A 21,491-nucleotide genomic window follows, 5' to 3' on the forward strand; every position below is an offset into this window, starting at 1 on the left:
AAGGGAGGAACTTTTCTTGACTCGACTAATGAGCAACAACCTACTGTGTATTTTTATATCATGTGCTTCCAGCAAGCCAAGGCTTGCCAAGTAAACCCCCCCCCCTTTTTTTTTTTGAAGATGAATTTCTTACACAATGCCTTCCAGACGTAAACAGAACCTTGTAATATACACTATGCTTGTTTCACAGAGCTGCTGTTTTATATACCACATTAGCCACAATGCTTCGTTAAATTGGTTTGGCAGTTTTTACAGGCTCCTGCAAACAAACATACTTTGAAGGAGCGTAACAATGCTCCTATATTTTTTTTTTTTGCTCTCAGAATATCGGTAGTTGAATTAGTCTCCAGTTTCTTATTCGTGATAAACTGACATCGTACCTCCCTTTTTTCCTCTCCTAGTTTCTCCAACCATGACTTGGGTGAAGATCCAGAGCTACTTTCAAGCAATAACTGAGAGTCATTTGAATACTCCAAAACATCCACAGTCTCCATTTTGCATGATTCCACTGTTGTCCTGTCAAAGCAGAAAGGTAAGCAGAGCTGCATTATTATTATTATTTTTTGGGTGGCGTGGCTACAGTTGTTGTTAGCTAGCATATATGTTAAGTCTCATGATTTGGTCAGGAGACTCCCAATTTTGACCACAATACGCACTTTATAAAGCAACCATTGACACAATACAGACAGTTCATTTGTAAGATGAAACAACAGAACATGTAAAAAAACATTTTTATACTAGTTGAATGTATAAATAAACAATAAAAGCATTTTTGTGTTTTATTTACTTCTAATTTACACTTTTGTAACACTCACAAAGTCGTGATTACGAAAATCTCCCGATTTATGATTTCTGACATTTAACATGTATGAGCTAGCATCACTAGCTCTCTTAACGTTATCAACGTGTAGTGGCAAAAAGCGAACGAAAAAGTTCATTCTGCCATGGAGACTCCAAATCACGATTCTGATCCTTACTGTGCACCTTTAACTTTATTTCACAGTACTTTGTCTGAAAGCAGATTACATAGTATTCCGAAAAACAAACAAAAAAAAGAAAAAAAAACCCAAACACATTATTGTGCTCATGTTTGTTTTTGATGCACTTGAACAATTGTTTCTCTCTAAAAGTTTTTTTTTCACCACTTCAAACTCTGTAATACACAAGTGCTACAATATGCAGTAGAAAAAAAACACGTTGCTAAGTAGCTAAATGAACTAAGAGTCTCCTGTTGCTCTCATTGTATACCAAAATGCTGAAAAAAAGACAAAAAAAACCATCATCAAACAGTATCAACGCTTGAAATGAAACAAAAGGAAATTTACACTTGTACACAAGATATCTCAAAAATTCTTAAGGCGCTTGAAATATTAAGTCAGGCTAACGCATCAGGAGGTGTTTACGGGTCGCAACCATGTCGGGCTCACAAATAATTTATTTCACACGAGTGGCTAAAGCGCATACAAACAGCACATTGACTCAATCATTGATTGCATTTCTCTCAATTCTTTAATTATTCATCCCTCTGGTCATTCGTTGCAAAGTGTTGATTTTCTCTCAAAGTATATGCAAGCAAGACTCGATTTAAAAGTAAAATTTTACATCCTTACAGATGGGGAGTCGTTTTAATTTATTTAGAAAGACAGCAACTTAAAAAAAAAAACAAGACTGTCCACAATGACCCAATTGTGGACAAACGTCAGTAATCATAATGCGCATCACCTAAATTATTTTGTGTAGCTGAGGAGTGATACGAAGCCGAAGTAAACGATGGTGTCACCAAACTGACATTCATTTATGTATTGCTCATTCATAAATATACAACGAAACGCGCACCAATGAGCCCGCGTGGATACAAGCTCTGTAAACATCCTTTTGACGTGTCAAGTCCTTAAATTTACTGCCCAAAATTCAGAATATACAAATTCACAGCCAGTAAGTAAGAGGAGTCTGTTTTTTTTCTCTTCCTTTCCTTCACATTCTCAAGTGTTAACTCTAGCGTGTTGATCGTCGTCCATCCGGTAAGTAATCTTCGCAATATACAAAAAGACATAACAGCCTTTCATCTGAATCAAATAAAGACGAACCCTCATAGAGCGACAAGGCCCAACAGAGTAACAGTTATTTTTCACCCCCGTCCCGGATTTAACACGCCTGATCATTATAGTACATTGGAAGCAAGGAAAACAAAACACTTTTTCATTGCCATGAATAAATACTTTCGAGTAAAATAGACATAAAAGCTGCCATTGACACGTCAGAGTTTTTATGTTACATTCATCCATCAGGCTCGGTGTAGCAGGGAAATACTTTTGCAGTCCTTCCGCTTCTTCTTGAAATATGATCATTTCATCTTTCAAACGTGTACGCATCAATTGGACCCCACCCCCAACACCCCCATCTACCTCAATATGATATCCAGGAGCAACTGACTGCAAATATATATATTTTTAAAAATGCTCATACAATTGCCAGACCGTGCAGGAATGTTGTAAACAGTTTTTTTTTTTCTACTTTGGTCATAAAATTAGAAATGCCTGACGAATGATGACTTCATACATGAAAGGTCTTGAGACTGTTAGGAACAAATACTTTGAAATGGTTGAAAGGAAACAAGAAAAATCAACAAAATTCATTTTGAATGTAATTAAGTGGGACTTGGTTTGCTTTCCTGCGCCTGTACGACTTTAATCCTGATCCCTCGTGTGAGTCCACGCAATACCCCCGAGCATTGATAAAAATGTCCAAATCTATACATACTTTATGTAAGATATAAACTAAATATATGCATCAAATATATGCAAAAAAAACCAAGAGTCCAGATCAACAAAATCTTGAGGTTTCAGTGAACATCGTTCCATAGAGTAATTTCATATTACACAACAGCAAATCCACTTTCACAGGACTTGGCCATGCGATACCCAAAAACCGATAATCCAATGTAACAAACATATTATTTTGCAGTATATTTTCTTATTAATAGATTAAAATTTTCCTACTCCATGGATTTTTTACACAATATGACAAATATAAACAACCCCGACTCCACCCCAGCTCACAGTCCAAAGAAAATGCGATACGTGTGGGATTTTGAGCACAATAGAACCCATTGATCGAGGGTCTGTTGAGGTTATGCAAGGTGTGGTCCATGTAGAAAACAAACAAACAAACAAAAACCTAAGGAGGTTACGATTTATGCTGGGCTGACACACCTTTCCAATAGTCCAAAATATCATGCAAGTCCTCATCCTTGGCAAACTGCACCTTCTTTCGGAGCGCGTGGCCCGCCGCCATGTATTCGTCATCTTTGTGACGTTTCCGGTGGAGTTTGAATCGCTCCCAGATGCTGTGCGAAGGTTTGCAGTAATATTCTGGACTGGAGGAGTAGCTCAGGTTGTGGTACTGAGCTGGCAGCTGTGAATAAGCCAAGTCTCTGGAGCGTGGGTGGGAGAAAGGCTCCAGCATGGGCGACTTGATGCCGTCAGATCCCTCCAGTTCCTCGATCTGAGTGTCAGGGTAAGAGTGGCGGTGCTCGCTATACTGACGGATTTTCTCTGCCTCGGCCCTCAGGATGGTGGCGGCTGGTGTCACTGTGAGGATGGTGTCCCCTGTTGGGGAGGTTTTCTCAATGTACCTGGATTCGGTACGGTAAGGCCGGGGGCTTCGCATTCCTGAGGCTGTGCTGGGCCTTTTGGGCGAGGCGTCTGAGGAGCGATGCCTCTGCAGGGAGTGGTGGTAGCTGTCCTTGTACGGAGGCGCCAGGAGGCCCGATTTGTTCCGTGGCTGCTCGGATATGAGCACCAGCTGAGGCTCCGCATTGGAAATGGCTCCAGATCTTGCCCCCTGATAAGAAGTGGAGTCTGTCTTAAGTGCATCAATGCAGTTGTTAATGATCTGGTTGACTTTATCAACCTCCTTCGCGATGGTAGAAATCTCCGCCACGGAGCCCTTGCTATTGGCTGCCATTCCCATGTCGCACTCCCTGCGCTCGTGGTGGTCCAGACTTCGCACCTCCATGTAACTGCCCTTCATAATTTTGGGAGTCTCACTGATTTCTTGAAATTTGTACTGATCCATTTCACTGGTGGGCGGTAGGTAGGGCATACGGGCCATGTTCTCCCCAGTCAGCAGCTTTTTCTGGGAAATGCGGGAAACAGTCCCACCCTCCAGTTCTTGTCCATATTTCAATTCCATGATGTTTTTCTTCAGGCTGCCCGCCTTTTTGTGCTTTTCATCTTGCTGGCGCTTCCGCCGCAAGCCGTAATAAACCATCCCGAGAAAGATGACCATGCTGAAGAGGCAAGCCAGAATGGTCACGATGTAATGAGTGGTAGTTGCGCTGCCGACGTCCCTCGACTTCCCCTTCCAGGGTCCAGTGGTGATCGTCAGGCAGGTGTGGTTGTGTCTCAGGGAGTTCCGGATGGAAACAACGCAGTATGTGTAGTTGGTGTGAGGTTTGAGGTTCTTCAGCTCCACATCCTCTTTGAATTCTTTCAGGTTTTGAATGTCGGTAAAAAAGCTGTTGTTGTACAGAACCAAGATATACATCTTTTTGTAAGGATAAGGGATCTGAACTGTGACGGTGGCGCCCGTATTGGACACTTGCTTCAGCTTCATCAGCAGGTTTGCTTCCACTTCGTTGTTGGTTGTACTGATGTTGTTGGTAACGATGTCTTCTGGCTCAGTGCCTGATGGACAGTCCTCGAGCCCACAAAGGGTGAAGTCCGGCGGGGGTGTTGTGGGCTCCAATGGCAATGGAAAAAATGGTGTGATGTAGTCGTCAGTGCACACTGTGGTGAGCATGTGAAGAGCATTTCTATAGGTAGGATTGTTCGGGTTCTGACTTAGCAGACTGTAACCGGACACACCGCTTGGGGAGTCGCAAACCATCCGCTCATTTGTCCTGTTTGGGAAAACCGAGAGCCACTTGACAAACCCGAGTAGTTCACAGGAGCAGTTGAAAGGATTTGTGTAAAGCTCACAGGTGGTCAGCTTCGTCAGACTGGTGAAGGTTGAGCCATCCAACTGCTGGATGCGGTTCATGGACAAGTCGATGTTCTCAATGTTGGGACACTCCCAAAAGGCATTGGGTGTCACAGTCTCAATCAGGTTTGCCTGGAGGTAGAGGTACTGCAGCTTTCCAAGACCCCTGAGGATCCCCTCTGTTAAATTGCGCAGCTTGTTGAAGCCCATTTGAAGAACTTGTAAATTAAATTGAGCGGAAAAGGCCCCGTCTTCGATGTAGGAGATTTCATTCTTGGTCAGGTTCAGGTAGGTCAGGTTGGCAAAGCGACTGAGGGCAGAGTACTGAATACTTTTGATCTTGTTTTCATTCATACGAAGGTCCACAATGGTGCTGTTGATGTGTTGCGGGATGGCCTCGTACGGTGGTTGATTTTGGCTACAAATTGCGAGCCACACAAAACCCTTTTCACCCTCGATTAACCAGCAGTCCCCGCTGACTTGACCCACGTAAGTCAAATAAACAATCACCGCAGACCAAACTAGCGCGCTGCCCGCCGTGCCCCATCTGCTGGCCATCCGTGCCTCCTTTCGAGTCATGTCTAGGGAACCCCCTCAAAAAAATAATCCCCAAATAGCTTGTAATAGGTGACGTCGCTACGGGTTCAATTCAGTTGGAGCGATCTTGTTTTCGGGACCAGAGCGAGTCCATTCAGCCGTTGACTCGTCATGGATGGAGTTGCGTTCATTTAGAATTGGAGACGGTGTACTTGTACTTGTGAGGATTTTCACCATCAAAGATCTCATTTTAGTATTTGCCCAACATTCTTCTCCTTTGAGTCGATTTCATCCAAATGGAGGAGAAACCTGGAACACATAGATATTGTTACGTCAATGCATTATCATGATGACAAATACCCGTCCACCTAGAGCTTCGTGCTTCATCGTCCGTATCTGCTTTGCTTGATCATAGTCCGCCAGTTATTGCTCAACACTGTTACGTGTGGCAGACCTTTTAAAACAAAGTCTTGGCCAGTTACCGCTTGACTGTTCAGGGAAAGGCAAAGTCCCAGTTGTGTAGCCATTAACCTGCACGCTGTCAAATGCCGGGTGGCCGGCGTTTGGACGCCGCATTCAATCAATTATATAGCACAGTGTGCGACGGCGCACTGGATCAATGCGTTTAGGGTTTTCATCTGCCAAGCTCAATGCATAAAAACACTTAATTTGTGTGCATGGGATTATCCGGGAAGATAAGAAAGATACGGTGTACAAGGCATTTGGATTTTGGAAACCAAATGACCAATATTGCACCAGATAGATTTAATTTTCATCAAATTATATTTATTCTGCACAGTATTTGCCTTCGAAGTTCAGATTTTTTTTTTCTGCTCATTAATGTCGTCGGTGGCGTATTTGTAAACGTGTGAATGAAGTAGTGTAGTTCACATTACAAAACACTGACCAATCTGCCCTAAAATCTTGATCTGATGTCTCAGTCTAGTGATTTCATTCAGTTTACGTTCGTAGACTGAACTGAAATTGACAATTGGAAATGTTTAAATACAGTTTGTTCATTACTTGTCAGAATTAAAGCAAACTATTGTGTAATCTGAATAGCGCTGGGTGCTCTAGCAAGCATTAGACGTTTGTCTACATTTCCTTGACTGTGCGTTTCATTCCTATATCTATATGTGTTGATTTTAATATAAACTCTCCAAATCTTCGAAATTCAGATTTCCTTTACCACGGAATAATGCTGCCCGGCCGAGTTTTTTCGCTGTCCCCCAATTACTGCGCAGTGTAACAACTGATGCCATTTTGCACTTCTGTAGACAGCAAATGCGGTTGAGACAGAATTTGTTTCTGCAGACAGCAAGCAGTCATTGATTAGTCTGCGTTTACATTGACAGCAATTCAATCAAGGATGGGTCAGGTGGGGTTTATCCGCAGAATGACAACTGATGCGGGTCATTAAAAGACGTGACAACACATTAACAGATGAGCGGTTTGCAATGACTAGTAAATTGCATCATATGGATTTTTTTTCCGTTCCCGGGTAAAAATCATTCTCTGATTTGTGTTTGGATTTTTGCCCGTGCTTTGCATCAGCAGACCACTCTCTAGAGCTGTCATGACTTGAGTGAACAGGGGTCAAATACCCCAATGCGGTCTTGTATGGTTGTACCGTGCTTGCTAGGGTAAGATAACCGATTGATTATCCCCCCCCCCCCTAATGTATGTTGGCAGGAAATGTTCATTTTGGATTTTTTCTGACTTAAAATATTGGAAGATGATAAAACATGGCTTTTTAAGAAAATATTGCTTGAAAGCAACTGTCGAGGACAGCGGTTACGACAGTGGACTTCTTATCATGTCATCAAGTTATAGATTATCATTATTGGTGCAGGTGGATGACTGGTTACATTGGTCTCACAGAACAGAGGTACAGAGTTTGATTCTGGCACCGGCCGCCTTCTTGTGTGGAGTTTGCATGTTCTCCCCGTACTTGGGTGGGTTTTCTATGGGTACGATAGTTTGGAATGTGTTCCAAAAACTTGTGTGGCATCCAGATTGAACACTCAAAATAGTCCTGATATGTATGTGTGAGCGCAGATGGTTGTGTGTTTCTATGTGCCCTGCGATTGGCTGGCAAGCGGTTCAGGGCGTCCTCCGCCTACTGCCCGAAGATGGAAAATCAGATCAAAAAATGGACGGATGATTAATTGGATGGATGGATCTCTGGAGCTCTTGGGTAAATGTAGCTTTTTTTCCCCAAATGCTAATGACGACACAATTATTCTAAGTGACTTTAGTCAGTGACAAGCCTGGTCATTCAATCGAACTTATTAACAGAAAGGAGTTATCTGTTTAGATTGTTTGTCAATATGTGTCCAGAAATTGGCTTGCAAGCCAATGGAAGTTTGCCATCTATCTGCATTAATTACCTTATTATGCTAAATAAGAAAATATTACAGCTCTACGTTTGCTAGACATTTCTACACGAGTTCTTTCTCAAATTTTTGGCTGCAAAAAACTATTTGGGAGTATTCATAATAAAAAAGAGATGACGCGCATCCACAATGGTGGACGCGATTGGATTGGATTGGATTTGCCTTTGTTAGTCTCGCAGTGGAGAAATTTACATTTCACAGCAGCAAAGTTATGAAAGGTGGGTGTGAGTTTGTTCTTCTACGTTAAAGGACATAGAGCAGAGTTAATCCTGTCCTCAGAGGAGAGTCGACCTGACAGTCAGGTGTAATGCCACCTTTCCTGTCACTTCATGTTTTTCATATATTGTGTTGTGACGAAAATACTTCTCTCAAGCGCAGCCGCGAACACGTCTCAGTTGAATGTTCAGGAGAGACCAGCACCACTTTTCTAAAAATGTCTTTCATTGAAAGGCTTTTAATGACGTGAGTGGGCTGTATTTTGTACTCCAATACAACTGTAAGTTTGACATTTGTACTTCATAGGAGAATCGATAAATTGCTCTGGCATTTGGTTTAAAGCGAATGAATTACGGCTCAAACTAAAATGAGCGTCCAGAACAGTATGGAATTATGCTTGGTGGGATTTCCGATTCAGTGTTGTTATGCAAAGAAGGTTTCACTCAATCGTTGGTGTGATTATCTTGTTTTTTGTTTGTTTTCCTCCATCAGCAGCTCCATATTTTTCATCTGCGGCTCATTTTTTTAGATATAGCTTTGGCTTTATAGTGATGAATTGAAAAAAAAAAACAACAACACAAATGCGTCGTCACCCTCTCTTTCATTTAAATTGTATTATTATTTTTTTAATACAAAGCATTAAATTCCAAAGTGATTTTTCCTCTTGATCACTTAACCTGAATGAATTTGTCCCTGTCGGCCACCTTGAACTAATACACAATGTTTACTCATCTCTAGAATGTTTATGTGTATTCTGAATACCTTAAGTGAGTAGCTCGAAAGACACCAACTGTCAAAATGGACAAAGCTCCCATTATGTAAAACGTTGACCGGGGGTTTTCCTTGCTGCCACCTACGCACTCTCATTTTATATCAAAGCTGTCATCTGTTTTCCTGCTGAGAAAATTCTTCATATTTTAGAATTCACATTTGGTCGTGCTCTTTTTCAAGGCTGTCACATTATTTTCGAAACATCAGCTGGTGCACCCCAGAAATGGGTTCAAGCGCACTTCAATGTTCACGAAATATTTGCCATTGAGATGTACAAATAAATGAGGTGGTCATCTGCACGGATGAAAAAAAGGCTGGTTATTGGAGGACCAGAATGCCCGAGGCTGCCATTCAAAAACACCTTGAGGATGACAAAAGAGCAACAGTGGAGGAGAAATGATAAGGAAAAAAAGAACACTTGCAAAGCCCCGGAGGGGAGACATCGGGTTCAAATCAAATGTTCCATGAAATGAGGATGAAAAATAGAACTCTGTAGAAGAACTGGCAAGGCAAAACATCTCTGATGTGTGGGAGCGGCTTCTTGTTATTAATGGCGAGTCTGCGACCTTTCGAGCAAATAGAGAGCGAATGGGCGGAGGCGACGCTTCGGCGAGATCTTTCAAGTTGGACCTGCATGCGTTTCTTGCTCCGCGATCGGGTTGGTGCTCATCCATTTGAAGCTGTGCGTCAGTTTCGCTCGACTTCCTCATGAGAGTGACTAGCCTGTAATGTACCGAACAAAACAATTTATTTGTTTTTTTTACTTCATTCCATCATCTGCTCACATTTTTAATGCAAATGTCAAAAGACTCCATTTTAAAATATAAAAGTTTCTTCATACCAAGTTTTGCCCTTTGCAAATGTACTCGGCACAGTTTCAATTTTGAATATCGTATTTTGCGGTGTGTAAGGCGCACCCAACAGCCTCAATTCTCTTGAAAAGATGACCCTGCGCCTTATACGCCGGTGTGCCTTATACACCGGTGCACATATTTAGACAACAGGTCCCCCAACAACTCTCACTAGCCAGCAAATCCATTTCCCCCTGCCGAAGAAGTAGTGCCTAACTCCACCCTCTACTGTAGCGCCTTATATGGTGGTGTGCCTTATATTTGGAAAACCTTTATTATATTTGGAAAACTGTTTTTAATTGAAGGTGTGCCTTATAGTCCGGTGCGCCTTATATATAGAAACATTTTGAAATTACACCATTCATTGGGGGTGCACCTTATACTCCCGTGGACCATATACACCGGAAAATACTGTACTTGACATGTTTGCATAAAAAAATGCTATCCTTGTTACAAACAAACAACCATTCGAGCTCACACTGGCACCTAGAGACAATTTGGAATGTTCATTCGGGCTATCATGCATGTTTTGGGAATGTGGAAAGAAACCGGAGTACCCGAAGAAAACCCTCACTGGCCCAGGGAGAACACGCATACCCATGACCTCTGCACTGTGAAGTCGGCACGCTCACCACTGCACCACCGGCCACTATTTACTATCACTTTTGTCAATATTTCACGGATTGACCTTAGTTTCACTCCCTGGTGCTTTGTACAATCTTTTTGGCTGCTTTATTTCCTGTATAAGGTAGTTGTCCGTGTTAAGCGCTTTGTTACATCTTCAGCTATTGTGAAAGCGCTAGATATATAAATCAATATGTATTGTATTGAAAATGAATCTCCAGGCATGGGAAGGTATATGTTAATATACTGTATACCTCAAAACCACCACCACTCCAGCCCCAAGTCCACTTTCTAAAGAACAAAAGCCTGTGAGCAGCAAAAACATTCAACAAAGCCACTAACGCTAATGGAAGTGCCTTTGTGTCATGCACATGTTGCCACGATTGTCGAGTCCGATGTTCAAATGAGTCTTGTGCATTTCCAGCGGTGTTTGCGGTCTTGTGAGGGCTTATTTGCCACCAAAGACCCACTTTCCATAATGGCAGCAATCTGTATGGTCCAGTGCAGCCGGTCAGAACACCCGAGGCATCAGAAGTGTGTGTATTCCCCTATCAGGACCAGGCAGCCATTGCACAAGCTCGGCATGTCCCATTCAAGCTTTATGCATTCGGTAATGAAGGCTTTTCTTTTCCCTTTGCCACTTGTGTGGATAACCTATTGAAACCTTGCCTTTGAAGAACCATCCAAACGCCGACTTTTCTGGCGGAGCTGCTTCAAGGGCCCAGTTGGCTCTTTTTTTTTGGAATGTGAGAGGGAATGAAAGGTTGACAAAACATCACAGCATGAAAGGTCTGTAATCCTGAGAGCATACAAGCTGGGGTGATGAGAAGGTCTGATCTCTTCTTGGGGTTTGACTCATACTGTCATAGGGTTTTGCGCATAGAACCGTGGTCATCATAGCTTAATTGAATCACTTTATTCGAAAAATAGTCGGAAAAAGGCCCAAAAAATGCATGCCTATCGCCTATTCTGACAAAGATATTATTAACTCATTCACTGCCAGACAATGTGCAAAATTGTTTCCACTCCAGTGCCAGGGTCTTTTTCATTGTCGCTCGAATTCCAGGACCCACAGGATATTGAGTTTTAGGACTACATAAACATTCAATGCAGTGTAAGAAACCTTACAGTCTCTTCTTTCATCAGAAAAAAAAGTTACTTCCTAAGTTATATGGGTCTGGAGTTTTCTGAGCTTGAAATGGGGGTGGCTGTACATAATACAATACTGTACATATTGATTTATATAGTGCTTTAATAACAGCGGAAGCTGCAACAAAGCACTAACATGGAAAAAAAGAAAATACTACCCCTTTGTAAAATGGAAAAAAACATTGCCAGAGGTATGTCCAGCGCTTTATCGGCACCGCCCGCAAAAAAAAAAAGGACTACCGAAACAAATTCGGGAATGGTGGTCCATGTCACACTGTTTAATTCCCAAATAAATTCGGGAATGGCAGCGAATGAGTTAATTTCTTTGAGATCTTCAAGACTTTTTGGCATATTTTATATTACAGACATGCCCATCCAATTTTCTATTAATCCGGGCCATTTTTTTTCTGGGTTCATTCTGGGCACACCTAAACTACACATACAATTATCACCATGATACAAACGCTTGCCTAATAAATGTTGGTGAATGAAAAGAAACGGATTCCAAAAGATGCGTGGTGGCTAGCCAAATGTAATTTACTGTGTGAGCGTCGAATAAAAGCTTCCGATGGTTTCAGCAACACCGCACACCGACTTCGGTCAAACCGGGTCATCCATACGGCAAAGGGGTGGACCTCCGTGTTGTTAAAGTGTCAGCTTGATACTTAGAAGCTTTTTAAGAATCTAAGAAACATGTCCAGTGTTCCCTGTTGATGTCTGGCAATGATTTCCACCCCCTCGCCATGAAAGCCACACTTCAAAATGAAACAAGCGGCCAAACACATCAGAAATTGACAGCGTCTCCCCACACTAATGACAGGATATTGCATGCACACCGAGTGCCTCTGCAGTGGCAGCCCGCTGCCATTTGTGCAATGTTATTTTTACGCCCACCCAAACGACATCAGAGTGTGTGTCCAATTCAAATTGTTCGCTTCTATCTGCAAGTGTCTACACAGGGTGATATTAAAGCATCTGTTTATTTTATTTTTTAAATATAGTTTGACGCCTATCTGCGTCTTGTTGCCTTTTCTTATTTGGTGCTCTATGGCAGTGTAGGTGCTTCAGTCTCCGCGGACCTTTCTCATCCATACCAATGACTGACCTACCCCCCCCCCCCCCCATCACCACTTTATTTGGTGTCATTGAAAATTCAGCCACCTCTCGCTGGGGCGAAGACAAGGCCGAAGAGAGGTGGGAGGAGAAAGCAAAGAATGGGGAAGCAGAAGTGGCCGATCAATTGAGCTGAAATGGAACTATGGCTCTCGGGGAAGGAAACATTGTGCTCATCGAGGTCCCGAATTGCTTTTGGCAGAGGGGGGTGAGGGGGGAACGGGGTGACAGACGGCGTGCGTGCTCCGGTTAAATCAACGCATATTAAATTGCCGCTTTTATCACAGGGAGAGTGAGACCCTGGCCTTGAAAAACAGAATAGCTGTTCAATCAAGCTTTACATTTGTTCAACTTGAGCAAATATGTGTGTGTTATTAGCTTGAACCTTTTAACTTTTCGCTTTGGACTTTTCCTCAGAAGCTGGCTCATCGGAGTCGAGTGATTTGTGTTTCACACAGTTGCACTTTGATGGGAGGAAGTAAGGAACTTCCACGCCACTGGATTTAGCACATGACCTTGTTCCCCTCCCATGGCCCCGAGTTGGGGGAGACAATGATCTTCATTATTTGAATCAGATTTGTTGGAGGAGGGAAACATCTTTAACTCATTCCCTGCGTGACGATGTGCAAAGATGCGTCCACTCCAGTGCCAGGGTTCTTGTCATTTTTACCCAAATTGCAAGACCCACAGAATATTGAGTTTTAGGACGACATAAACATTCAATGCAGCGTAAGAAACTTTAGACTCTCTTCTTTCATCAGAAAAAAGTTAATTCCTAAATTATAAGAGCATGGCGTTATTTGAGCTTAAAATGGGGGCACCTGAACAAAACACAAATGCTGGCCCTTCGTGGGAGGGAAAAACATTGCCTGAGCTCTGACCAGCACTTTATCAGCACCACCCCGCAAGAAAAACCAAAACCTGAACAAATTTGGGAATAGCACTCCACATCATGCTTTTCAATTCCCGAATAAATTCGGGAATGGCAGTGAATGAGTTAAAAAAATGTACGTGAGTTGTCCTCTGGGATCAGATTTGGGCACCCTTGAATTCAATGAATTTTTTTCTCCTTCGAATACGATAAATATATTTTCAAAAAAAATGATGTGTCAAAATCGCCAGCGGTATCAAGTTTTTTGGTATTGGTGCATACTCCAGAATTCAGTCCTCTTACTAGTGGTATAGAACTTTTATAGTGTTAATACTCAATACTGGAATGATGAGGTATCACCACAAACATTTGTTTTGCTTAAATTGTTATCTTTGCAATCAAGCGGCAGCATAAATCCATCTTTTATTCATCTCCATCTTGTTTATGTAATGGCCTACTTTAACATTTGTGTGTGTCAAATAACACTTGGCTGCTGCTAATTGGCGCAGGTTGCCCGTAATTAGCACTAAGTATTTGTGAGGCGTGGGGCTGATTCAATTTAATGCTGATGCTGCGTTCCGGCACAATTTCGAGTGATGGATGCTATTTTGGAAAGGAGAGTGGGGCTGGTGTAATTAGAGCAAAGGTTGGGCCGGAAATGCGTATTTGTTACTGCAAACGTCCCTATCTGCGCGCTCACTACTTTGTATTCCACTTTGCCGTTAGAATTTGTAAAACACGAGATGACTTTGCGCAACACACCATCCCCCTCTTGTGCGTTCCCAATCTCTCGCTTTATTGTTCTTCACTGGATACTGAGTCCTTTGGCAGCGAGTTTGAGCTGAGACAAGGGCGAGAAGAAAAAAAAATCTCATCATGGAGACAAACCCAACTTTGAGTGACATTTTTATCAAGACAACAAGCCCACTGCAAGTGGCATCCACTCAAGCTCTATCTATGAAGGGCATCAGTGTGTGTTTGTGTGTACATGCTTGTGCCTGTGCCTCTGCGTGTGTGTCCACTAAACCCATCTTTTTAGACCACTACAGAAAATAGATTTTTTTAATGGCTTTTATACCAAAAATAAATCTTTCCATAACGATTGGAACAACACACGTAGATAGGCAATCCAACAATATATGTATATGCTTTAGCGAACAATAACTATCGTATTTTCTGGTGGATAAGGTGCACCGAGAAGCCTTCATTTTCTTCAAAAGATGATCCTGCGCCTTATACGCAGGTGCGGCTTGCAACTACTGAAGCTCCTTATAATGGCCTTATATTTGGAAAATGTTCATATATTTCTCTATAATATTTTGAAAAACTTTTTTTAGTCATTGAAAGTGAACCTTATACAGTCCAATGCGCCTTATACATGGAAAAAGTTTTAAAATACACAATTCATTAGGGGTGCGCCTTATTCTCCAGTGCGCCTTATACACCAGAAGATACGGCAATATTACTGCTCACTGAGTCTCACCTTGCACGTTGTGAGTTTCTTGATTGCGATTGTACTGCATCACCCTTAGGCGAGTGTGTAAAAAGTGTGCTGGAATTCATTACAGTTGAGTTGCTTTGGACAAAAGCATAATGAGAAACGAGGGAATCATTTTAGATTGAAAACAAAAAGGATAACACGTCTCCATAGGGGGGAAAAAAGTGTTTCAAACAAATAACAACAGCATGGCACATATTGAAGGGAGCACCAATATAAGTGAGGTGTGGTGAGCATTAATCAACTAGAAAGCAGAGCGACGCAGGAGTTTAATTTAATCCTGCACTTTTTAGACTTAGGATATGAGGGCCAATAACACCCGAAGTTTTAAACGCAATTTTCCAGGCCATCAACTGACCATAAACTCGGCTCGTTTCCTTTTCGCCTTTGAGCCAAAGCATGTGGCAACACAAATTTGAATGCTGACAAAGGCAAAACTGAACGAGCAAAGATTTTAAATGCAAAGTGGATCCAACATCTTTCTGTGGCCAGATTTGAAATGAGAGAGATTCAAAATTTGCTGAATCAATATCTTTTTGGCGTAAAACATTTGAAAATGGCAGACGACTAAAAGCGATAAATAGTTGCTATTTTCATCACATTGGCTCCTAATTCGACTTTTGTATCGATGCTAATGATGGGGCACAACTTTTTTTTAATGAATCTCTGTGGTCACATTTTCAATCTGGTCAAGGGGATACCATCATTTTTGTCCACACTTATTTCATGAGTTTATTTAAATAAATAAATAAATAAATAAATAAATAAATTTTTTTGAACCACAATTAAAAACGATGCGTTATTTCAATTGCTTGATTTAACCATTTATTTATGTTTTAGTATTTTTTTTTATGTTTTTTTATGTTTTTTATGTGTTTTTTATGTGTTTCTTATGTTTTTTAAATCTGTTTTTATGTGTTTATTGTTTATTCCTTTATCTATTGTATATTTTATTTGTTATAGTTGTGTGAGTATTTGTTTATGAATTTGTGTATTTATTTACAGATTTACTTATTACATGTACTTGTATTTTTTTCCGGAAAGAGCAGATTACCCTCCATTTTGTCCACAAGTGTATGTATCAGGAAAATAAATAGATGATAAATAAATAGATTTGATAACTCCATAAGCAAAACCAAAAGATAACATTGTCATGAAAGTAGTTATGAGTTGCATAAAATGAACTTGCCATGCTCACATCATGCCAATACAGACAGTACATACATGTGACTTTTACCAGAGTTTCAGAGTTGCGGCCCAACTAGAATATGACAGAATTATTTGGGATAGCAAGTCTTTGGCGACGTTGAGGTTGAATTCATTTGTTGGCGCCGGCTGACCTTGCGTCGTCCTGACGTAGCCAATCAGTCGCGAAAATGGGAAGCGGGCAACAGAAAGCGGCCATAAGCATCGAGGATGCCACTTTCATTCAAAGTCAAAAAAGCTGTCGGCGACGCACGACGGAGCTATCCATGAAAGTTTGTCACGGTGGCTGTCGCTTGCATTTCAGAGTCCCAACATGTGGTTTCCGCTTCAACCCCAATGTCCAACAGATCCTTTTGAGGGAGAACAGCAACAAATCATATTGACATCGGTTGAGACGAATGTCCTTTTGATGTCTTCATTGAGATAATGCATATCTGTATTTATCACTCACGAGACAAGGGAGTCGGAGAAAGCTGCAGCCAGCAGATTGACATGTTTGAATGAAGCGCAAATGATGGCTGCTGGATTAAAAAAATAGGCCTTGAAGTGAATACATTGCAACGTTATGATTTTTCTTTTCTGTACTGCAGATGAAAATACAGTTGATTTATTTCATATTTGTATATGTTCTAATTTCATGTCTCATTCGCCATTTTAAGGTTGAGGGTTTACTCAACAGACAAGTGTGGCACAAAAAGTTTATTTTTTTTACAGGGGGGGGGGGCAATTACAATTCTCATTCTGATCTTGGGTCAATAAGTGGTAGTAATTCACATTCTGGATGTGCAAGTCACACGTCATATCCTTCATATCTGAAGTTAATTTGGTGTTGGGATCAAGCAAGTCATGTCAAGTTGGCTGGCATCAAATTTCATGCAAGTCGAGTCAAGTCATCATGTAGTTTGAGCAAATTGTCAAATGAGAAACTACATAAAGTTTCTCAAATCTATTAGTTGGTGTTCATGGGTGAATGGGAGGATTAACTTTTAAGTCAGGTTGACGTACATGGCGCCCCTGCCACGTCAAATATGGCGCTGACTCAAACTATATGTTACACATTGCTACGCTTGTACCACATTTTTTTTGTAATGGTGGCGCTTCAATATCACAGTCTCTGTAATGTCTCACTTTGTCTTCTAGATATTTTATAAGCTCTTGAAAAGCTAAACTGTCTCACTAAGCTAGCTAGGTTTGCTTCATGGCTCACACACATGCTTACCAACATCTGTAAACATGTATCGTATCATGATTAAAAAAGCTATCTTATAATGCTCTTTTTTCTGCACTACTGGTATCACCACCCCCCAAAAAAAGCGTTTTTGACAACTACCTGTAACTTAAACATATGAAATTAATATGTTTAACGTTTTAACGTTTATATAAGTATGTTGAAGTAACCTATATTGGTTTGTACTGAAAACACATTTAATAAAATATATGCTCTATAAAGATATGTACATGTACAACTGGCTACCTAGTGAGCTATCTATTTGCTATCTATTAGCTTTCTGGTGGGCTAGCTGGCTACCTAGTTAGCTATATATTTGGTATCTATTAGCTAGCTGGCTAGCTAACCTGCTATCTGAGTTATTCCGTGTTGAGTGAACGCTGGCGCGTGTGGCTGCCGCTGCTCACCCACAGAAAGAACTTATCTTGTTACTGTAAAGTGACCTTGAGAGTTTTTAAAGGGGCTTGTAAATGAAATGTATTATTGTTATTATTATTATTATTATTATTATTATTATTATTATTATGTAAGAGAAAAAATATATGTGTATACATACACTCATGGCTATTAAGTCTTAACTAGACTGAAATTTGGAAGGCAACCAGAGAGAAAAAAATTGTAAATAATAGGAGAACACAGTGTCAATTGGAATCCCCAGCATGTGTGAGGCCTCTAAACCACTAAGTAGCCTGTGAAGGTTCTTCCTTTAGACAAAGTGAGTTGTCAGATCGAAAAAAGTGGCAGTGAATCAAATCACCCACGGAGGTGAAATAAATCTCATATTCCTGTTGCTACCGAATGACATAAACCCGAGTGCCATGTGGCAAACCAGGAGTGCCTTTTCCCCGCAAAATAAAAGTGTCTCCATCTTGACATGTGCATTATTGTTTCTTACACGGCGCAATCCCTCAGGGTCCAAAAAGACAAAATGGAGAGCTGCTACTTGAGTGTAAAATAGGAGCAAAAAATATTTTTGTGCGTCGCATCGAGCGACTTGAGTTCCCACCATGAGCTGACTACTTCGCCGCCATGAGGACTTTTATCCCTGTTAGGGTGCAACGGTGCAACATAAATCCTCCAAATACTAATGGACTTTAGATGAGATCCTCTGACACATAGGGCTCCGATCGCATTGAATCCAAATTAGCATTTTTATTGCCGCCTTTCCGTTTGAAAACTCCAACGGCACGCACGCCAGCACACTATTTGCTTTGCAGATTGAACAAAGACCCGCGAGAAGAAAATGTTACTCAAAGAGGAAAGAGCACCAGGCGCGTCTAATGTATGCCGCGTTTGTGCCTACTCGCATCTGGCAGATTGCGTTTAAACGGCCACTCTCCATGTAAAGATGCAAACGAGCTACTTAATGACAGGTTTAATCAAGTGCACGCAAGATGCAAATTCGCCGTAAAGTGATAACAGCTTCTCTTTAACAGATGCTCCTTGTTGACATCGCCGGTTGAGGTCTGTTGTTTTAATAAATAGCGCCTAATGAACGTGCATGTTTGACTGCTGCGCTTTTAAGGTGCATTCAACAACACTTATTTGGCAATGTCTGAACAATTTTAACAAGTAATTTAACTATGATTTATTTTATTTTAATCCCCGTGCATATTGTGATGAAAGGACAACCTTTTTTTTGTTCCCTAACTGACATCTGAAAAACGTTTCATTGCATCTAAAATACCCAAAACATACAGCCTTATATTTTTAGTCAAATGAAAAACACCAATAAAAATGAGTTAAAGTGTCCAAAAACTACTTCAAAATGAATAAGGAAATGGCCAGTTTGAGAAGATCCTGCCACCTTGTTCGTGACGTCACGCCAAGACGTCTTGCCTTGCTCGAGAATCAAAACAATGATTTCAGATTTGGAGAAGATGCTTTCTTGTTATTCATCCAGTTATGAATATGATTCAAATAGTTCTGAAGAGGAAAGCATAAATGTTTGCATTCGATTAAAGAAGTCCTTCCATGTCATTTTGAGGCGTCTGGACTGAAATGTAGCTTCCCAGAAAATGCACAACATGGCGACCATGCTCCATTGGAAATGGGCTGATAGTCTGCTGGGAATTTGTGTCAACTAGTATCAAATAGTAGTCTTGGTGCAACACACATGTTTCGTTTTTATGTATTTATTATTATATGTATAGTATATTATTATTGTTTTGCGTATTTGTGTGTTTTCCTTCTAATTTCGCCATCAACACGGATCAACATGAAGTTTTCAGACCAAAGTACCCAAAATCAGAATCAGAATCAGAATCAGAATCATCTTTATTGCCAAGTATGTAGAACACACAAGGAATTTGTTTCCGGTAGAACACGCTGCACTAGTATCGTTGTCAAAAAAACTGCTAAGTGGCACTATACAGTTCCATTCCAAATGCATTGTATGTCGCTTTCTCGTTTCCTACCGTGACGTCACATACGGACTCTTCACCAACTCAAAAACAAGACTTCCTGAATATTCAGCGTGAGTCTTAAAAGGTAAAATATACGCTCAGTAGAAGTCATTTGAAGTTATTTTACAAATTATGGACACAACTTGTCCAAAGGCGTCCGTTGTCCTTTAATGTGCCGCTATTCTTCATTATTTGCCAGTGGTAGCAAAGTGGCAAAGTTCACAGACAAGTCAAAAAGAAATTTCAATTTCAAAGAAATACTCCGTTTCTTCTCGAAACTGTCCCCGGGTATGCGGTGATTGCTTTTTATCTATTAAATCGCTTTTGTTCACTCCATTTCTGTTGTATTTCACCTTTAATCACATATGATATTCTTTTAGACGTGTCCTTGTTGATAGCGTGAGCAGCTAGCGTCTCAGACGAGAACATCAGACCCTACAGTGGATTTTAAGAGGTCAACAGAGTTAAATAATATAATTGAACCTCTTTTCTATTCACCCACGAATCCAAATTGAGAACTAAAAAGGCATTTGAAAGCATGCAGGCGGAAACCCAAGTACATTTTCCAGGATTTTTCTACTTTAAAGGTGTCCGACCTCACCTTCTCATCACGCAGGCGATGGAGCAAACCCTCAATTTACCTCAGTTTTGTTATCGCAAAAAGAACACGCCCGCGTGTGTCCTCCGAAAAGGCCGCATGTGCTTAATATGCACTTTCTTTGTGTCGTCGAAGCACTCAAATGTGTCTAACGTGAGCCATTGATGGATGCGGCATTCATCAACCCGGTTTGCCGGTTCAATGATGATCGGTAAGGTCGAGTATGAAGTAAACTTGGCCAATCACCTTTTGTCAAGCATCCCACTCAGGTTTTAGTTAGACCAATAGCACACGCTGAACAACCCATCCATTTTATGATCAGCTTTATCTTCACAAAAGTCGCAGGGGGTGCTGGAGCCTATCCTAGCTGTCTTCGGGTAGTAGTTGAGGGTCACCCTGAACTTGTTGCCAGCCAATCGCAGGCACTCAACAACAAAAATGCTTTTGTTCAGAAATTGCCGCCCAGTGATGTCATTTACAGAACCGTCACGGCTTGGAATTGAAGCGGATTTACTTGGGACAGGAGATGTGAGACAATCCCTTTTCATCAATGGATGTTATAGCTTCGTGTTTGGTTTCAAGATTTAGCTTGTAGTAGACGTGCACATTTCACCATGACGTCTCTGATCCACTGGTGAAAAGGACACTTTGATCCTTTCCTCTTTCATCTGGAACTGCTTCTTGCAACAAAGAGGATGAAGAAAGTGCTTAACATTGAATGACTGTCTGAGTCTTTGTGTTCTCATATTATCTGTTATTTAGTTTTTTGGTGTTTTGGCTTCAAGATGGCGGCAGTTCCTGTCTTTTGTTTTTCTACTTCTTTCTTTCTTTTTCTCTTCCTTTCATAACTTTGCTGCTATGAAATCAAAATTTCTCCACTGCGAGTCTAATAAAGGCTAATCCAATCAAATCCAAAAATGGCTGATGCCGAATCAGTTAAAGTAGTCAACATGGAGGACAGTTTCAATTCCGTTGATGGACAAAAAGCCAGATAAAACACAAATGTTTTCCGATCACTTTATGCCACCAACGTGAGTCCCCTTGT

At 41.1% G+C, this 21,491-nt stretch overlaps 2 protein-coding genes across 2 annotated transcripts in view; one reads left to right on the top strand and one right to left on the bottom strand.

Moving 5' to 3' along the window:
* The first annotated feature begins 413 nt into the window (after positions 1–413).
* Positions 414–21,491, top strand: part of psmg3 (proteasome (prosome, macropain) assembly chaperone 3) — a 116,167-nt gene continuing 95,089 nt past the window's right edge. The window contains exon 1 of the mRNA XM_089018602.1: positions 414–532. The gene's annotated coding sequence lies outside the window, so the exon portion shown is untranslated. The remainder of the gene's footprint in view (positions 533–21,491) is intronic.
* elfn1a (extracellular leucine rich repeat and fibronectin type III domain containing 1a) overlaps positions 2,964–21,491 on the bottom strand; it is a 66,713-nt gene continuing 48,185 nt past the window's right edge. The window contains exon 3 of the mRNA XM_089018583.1: positions 2,964–5,829. Coding sequence (XP_088874709.1) covers positions 3,187–5,562 — 2,376 coding nt within the window. The 5' untranslated portion in view covers positions 5,563–5,829 and the 3' untranslated portion in view covers positions 2,964–3,186. The remainder of the gene's footprint in view (positions 5,830–21,491) is intronic.

The sequence above is a fragment of the Hippocampus bargibanti genome, linkage group LG17 (genome assembly GCF_051943395.1).
Source record: "Hippocampus bargibanti isolate YZ-2025 linkage group LG17, ASM5194339v1, whole genome shotgun sequence".
Lineage (NCBI taxonomy): Eukaryota > Metazoa > Chordata > Actinopteri > Syngnathiformes > Syngnathidae > Hippocampus > Hippocampus bargibanti.